This window comes from Protobothrops mucrosquamatus, unplaced genomic scaffold (assembly GCF_001527695.2).
Source record: "Protobothrops mucrosquamatus isolate PMUCROS unplaced genomic scaffold, P.Mucros_1.0 scaffold4638, whole genome shotgun sequence".
In the NCBI taxonomy this organism is placed as follows: Eukaryota; Metazoa; Chordata; class Lepidosauria; order Squamata; family Viperidae; genus Protobothrops; species Protobothrops mucrosquamatus.
Window position 1 is genome coordinate 31,803 of NW_015390538.1, and position 4,405 is coordinate 36,207.

At 38.6% G+C, this 4,405-nt stretch overlaps 1 protein-coding gene across 1 annotated transcript in view; it reads right to left on the reverse strand.

Annotated features, from left to right (window-relative positions):
* LOC107299170 (alpha-synuclein-like) overlaps positions 1 to 4,162 on the reverse strand; it is a gene marked incomplete at its 5' end in the record, with an annotated part of 27,129 nt that extends 22,967 nt beyond the window's left edge. Inside the window, one exon of the mRNA XM_015828537.1 lies at positions 4,017 to 4,162. Coding sequence (XP_015684023.1) covers positions 4,017 to 4,162 — 146 coding nt within the window. The remainder of the gene's footprint in view (positions 1 to 4,016) is intronic.
* Positions 4,163 to 4,405: the final 243 nt, after the last annotated feature.

Genomic DNA, 4,405 nt, shown 5'->3' on the forward strand with positions numbered 1-4,405 from the left:
TCAGGATATCACTACACTAGATCTCAGGATGTAATCACACAACCCATTACCCAGGTTGTTATAACACAAAAGACTAATGGGCACACAGCCAGCACCTCAACTACTCAGGATGTTATGAAACAGCCAATCAATCTGCAAACAATGGCTCCCACACAGCCAACCAATCCACCTACAGCAACTAAGCCAGCACTCCACACACCCCCACCAGTATTTATAGAGAGACAGCAGCTCCGATCACACTTTGCTCGCACAGAAGCCGAAGCCAAAGACCCCAGCCTGAAGATGACGAGTGGGACCTCGTCGAAACGTCACCAAGATACTCTCAATCTTACATGGGAAAAGACCCGAATACGCCAAGACCTGCATACCTGTACCCGTGAAAATCTACGAAAACATATATAACCAAAGACCTACACACACACACACACACACACACACACACACACATATGTTTTTTCAATAACCCTAGTTTGCAGGACTATGTGCTTGTCTGTTTTATTAAAACATTGGAAGAACAAAAATCGAAGGATTAGAATCTTCAATAGACTACCCCAGTGTTTCTCGACCTTAGCAACTTTAAGATGTTGGCTGGGGAATTCTGGGAGTTGAAGTCCAGACAGCTTGAATTTGCTAAGATTGGGAAACACAGGTCTATCTCATCCTTAGCCATAGCTAAGATCATGAACTCTTTCAGACAAAGTTGAAGCTTCTAAAATTTTGTATTATAACTCCAAACATCTTCCCCATCTCTGAAATATGTGGAGTCTTCAGAAGTTAGGAGAGCACTTCTCCTTTACCCCAAGGTCTGGATCATGATAATATATACTTCAGCCTTTACAATTCACAAACTAGCATATCTGTCTCCAACCACAAATTTACAACCTGTCATGGACAATCCCCAGATTTGTAATCCTAGCACATAAATTGCAAAAGGCTAACAGCAGTTTTCCAATGTTATTGGACTGATGCCCAGCAAGTTTAAAGATGAGAATGCCTTCCAAGTTTAAGCTATGGGGAACTGAAAGCTATTTTTCATATTTGAATCACCTTTCCAACAGATGTCTTTTCAATTTATTAGAAGGCATGAATCCTCTATATTCCTGGAAATGTATTCAGTTCTTGTACTTATTCAAGATCCTTTCATTGAGTTTTCTAAGGCTGATGCTTTCTATATATTAAAGGAGAGCTATTTTTTTTAAAAAAAAGCCTTGAAGGATCTGAAAAAGTGCATACTAGCATTTATTGAATGCCTGTATTAAACTATTATGATAGGCACATTCAAAAGCTGTTGGATCCTTCATCTTAATTCTTTGAATCATATCATAAATGCATGCTGATATGGGCTGGCAAGTACTTAATAGTAGATTAGTGGTTGTAAGCTGGTTGTATTTTAAATAAGAATGAAACAATGGTTCTGCAAAAAAAGAGGAAGAACCCCCCACACCATTTCAAATTGAATTCAAATGTAATAAATTATGAAACTGGTATAGCATATTTTAAGAAGCTGATCCATCAAACTGAATGTCAGAATTAGAGACTTTTAGGCCAAAACAGAAGTGAAAGGAAAGTTTACTCCAAATTGTGAGGCTTTAAATAAAAATTAAAAAATTAAGAGGCATGGAGATAGAACAAAAGGGTCAATGCAATTAAAGATTTGCGGAGAGAAGTGATAAAATTCCAATATAGATTTCCATCAATAGTGAGAACTAAGCCACACAAGCAATTCACAAGCTTAACGGTATTGTATTTGCACTATCATTGCTAAATGGCCAATATGGTTTCAAAAAGCTTTGGAGGAAGAATGAATAAAATCGCCTTTCTGACGAATACAGAAAGATATCTCCAAGTAACAAAACATTGTGGTTTCTGCCTAACAGCTTTTCATCAGACTCCCCAGTGATTTGCTATATGTTAGTTGTAAATGCTTCTAAATGGCTTATATCAAAAAGCACCTTTTCCATGTAGTCTTTGATCAATATTTGTTTTTAAAAACTTGAAAGGGAAGTGCAAGAACAATCCTTTTAGACAAATGATTTACCATAAAAGTCCTCTTAAATTTTTTTACCCTAGGTTAAGGCAGCAAACACGGCTTTTTAATTGTCAACACTGCTTTTCACTTTCTTTGCAAACCACAGAAAGAGAAGAGATGCTTAAAATGCAAAATGTGCCAGTTTCAGTCCCTGGGACTCTCTGTTAAAATGGACTGGATACATGTGATCAGAAAGGCTGCTCCCTCTGTTAGACATAAGAAAAATGCTCTCAGTCAAAACAAATTGAGTAAGATTAACCCACCAAACATCCAGACTTCATAAATGGTATCTGTTTCCATACTTCAGTAAACTCAAGATATTAGGCTAGGGCAGTGGTTCTCAACCTGTGGTCTGTGCACACAATGTCATCACAGGGATTGTGTGAAGTCTTGAAGAAATGTTATGATTTAAATCTTGAGTTAAGTCTTGGGAGTTTGTGACCACAATGGGTATTTAAATGGAGTCCGTGGTAAAGAAAAGGTTGAGAACCACTGGGCTAGGGTAAAACAGATATAGGTTCCAATCCACGTTTAACCTTGAAATTGACAGATGTGATCTTGGAACAGTTCCCTTATTCAGTGGTGGGATTCAAATATGGGAACAAACGGTTTTCTGTGTGGTTGCCACTTCCGGAAGTCCATTCTGGGCCTAGGCAACAAAAGATTAGTTACCGGTTCTGCCAAAGTGGTGTGAACCGGCTGAATCCCACCACTGCCCTTATTATATTTAAATATAGAACTACACAATCTTTTGGTTGTCAGGTGTTGCCCTTGGCATTTTGAAGAGAACTGAATGTTGTAGAGATGAGGCAGTGAGGGCAAGAACAGACCAAACACATAGGCAGGGGAATCAGTTTTCTGATTCTCTCCCATCCTTATGATTTTGAAGGAAGATCTTTTTTTAAAAAAAAAAACAAACACCTTTGTATCTGAGGGTTGATGCTACAAGTTTGCTTATTTCCTGCCTCAAAAGGGCAGAAAGTCATACCACACGATTTTAGTCAGAAGAGGCACAAAAGGCACTTGGAAATTATAAGTGGCCTTGCCCAGAATTGAAAAAGAAACCATTCAAACTCTCCTTGAATGATAATGGTTTGAAATCAGAGTGTGATGCATCTACTGTGTCATCCTGAGGGTTTGCATTGTGCTGATCCCTCCAGTGAGTGATGAGTAACGGAGTCAAGCAGGATATAATGACCCTGGTAGGCAGCTAGCAAGCAATCAATATAAACAGGGATTTCCCATCATTCAGTGGGTTTACCTACATTATAAAGAATTAGCAAAGAAAAACAGAGCAAGTGCATCTAGTTAAGCCTTCCCAAAGCCAAAACCAAACCTCACAAAGAAAGAAAACACTCCATAGAATCAAGATCACGTGAAGTGTTAATACCACTTTACAATGCTTTGGTAAGGCCACACTTGGAATACTGCATCCAGTTTTGATCACTGCGATGTAAAAAAGATGTTGAGACTCTAGAAAGAGTGCAGAGAAGAGCAACAAAGATGATTAGGGGACTGGAGGCTAAAACATATAAGGAACAGTTGCTGGAATTGGGTATGTCTAGTTTAATGAAGAGAAGGACGAGGGGGGACATGATAGCAGCGTTCCAATATCTCAGGGGCTGCCACAAAGAAGAGGGAGTCAAGCTATTCTCCAAAGCACCAGAAGGCAGGACAAGAAGCAATGGATGGAAACTAATCAAGGAGAGAAGCAACCTAGAACTAAGGAGAAACTTCCTGACAGTTAGAACAATTAACCAGTGGAACAACCTGCCTCCAGAAGCAGTGAATGCTCCAACACTGGAAATTTTTAAGAAGAGACTGGACAGCCATTTGTCTGAAATGGTATAGGGTTTGGACCAGATGACCTCCAAAGTCACTTCCTACTTATTATTATTATTATTATTATTATTATTATTATTATTATTATTATTATTATTATTATCTGAAATCCATCTTTTTTGGAAATATCCACAACTACACAAACCTGTTTGCCCGACTGATCCTTCTTGACAAAGCCAGTGGCTGCAGCAATATTTCCAGCACCTTCCACCGTCTTCTGGGCTACGGCTGTCACTCCGGTGACAACAGCTCCCCCTACATTTGACACTTGCTCTTTGGTTTTCTCAGCCACTGTAGGGGGGAAAAATGTTAAAGGTGAGAAGAGAAGAAAAATTCTCAAGTGTTCTTTTCAAGGTCAATCTGGCTGTCTCCGACTATTCACAGGTGGCACAAGATACAATTTTATTGTGCATGCAAAAGAAAGAAAGAAAATCACAAAAGCATCTCTCTGTTAAATCAAACTTGCCTTATATGCATATTTTGTATCTAGGGTGCAATTACACATAATTTTTTTAAAATTTAATTTGAAAAATT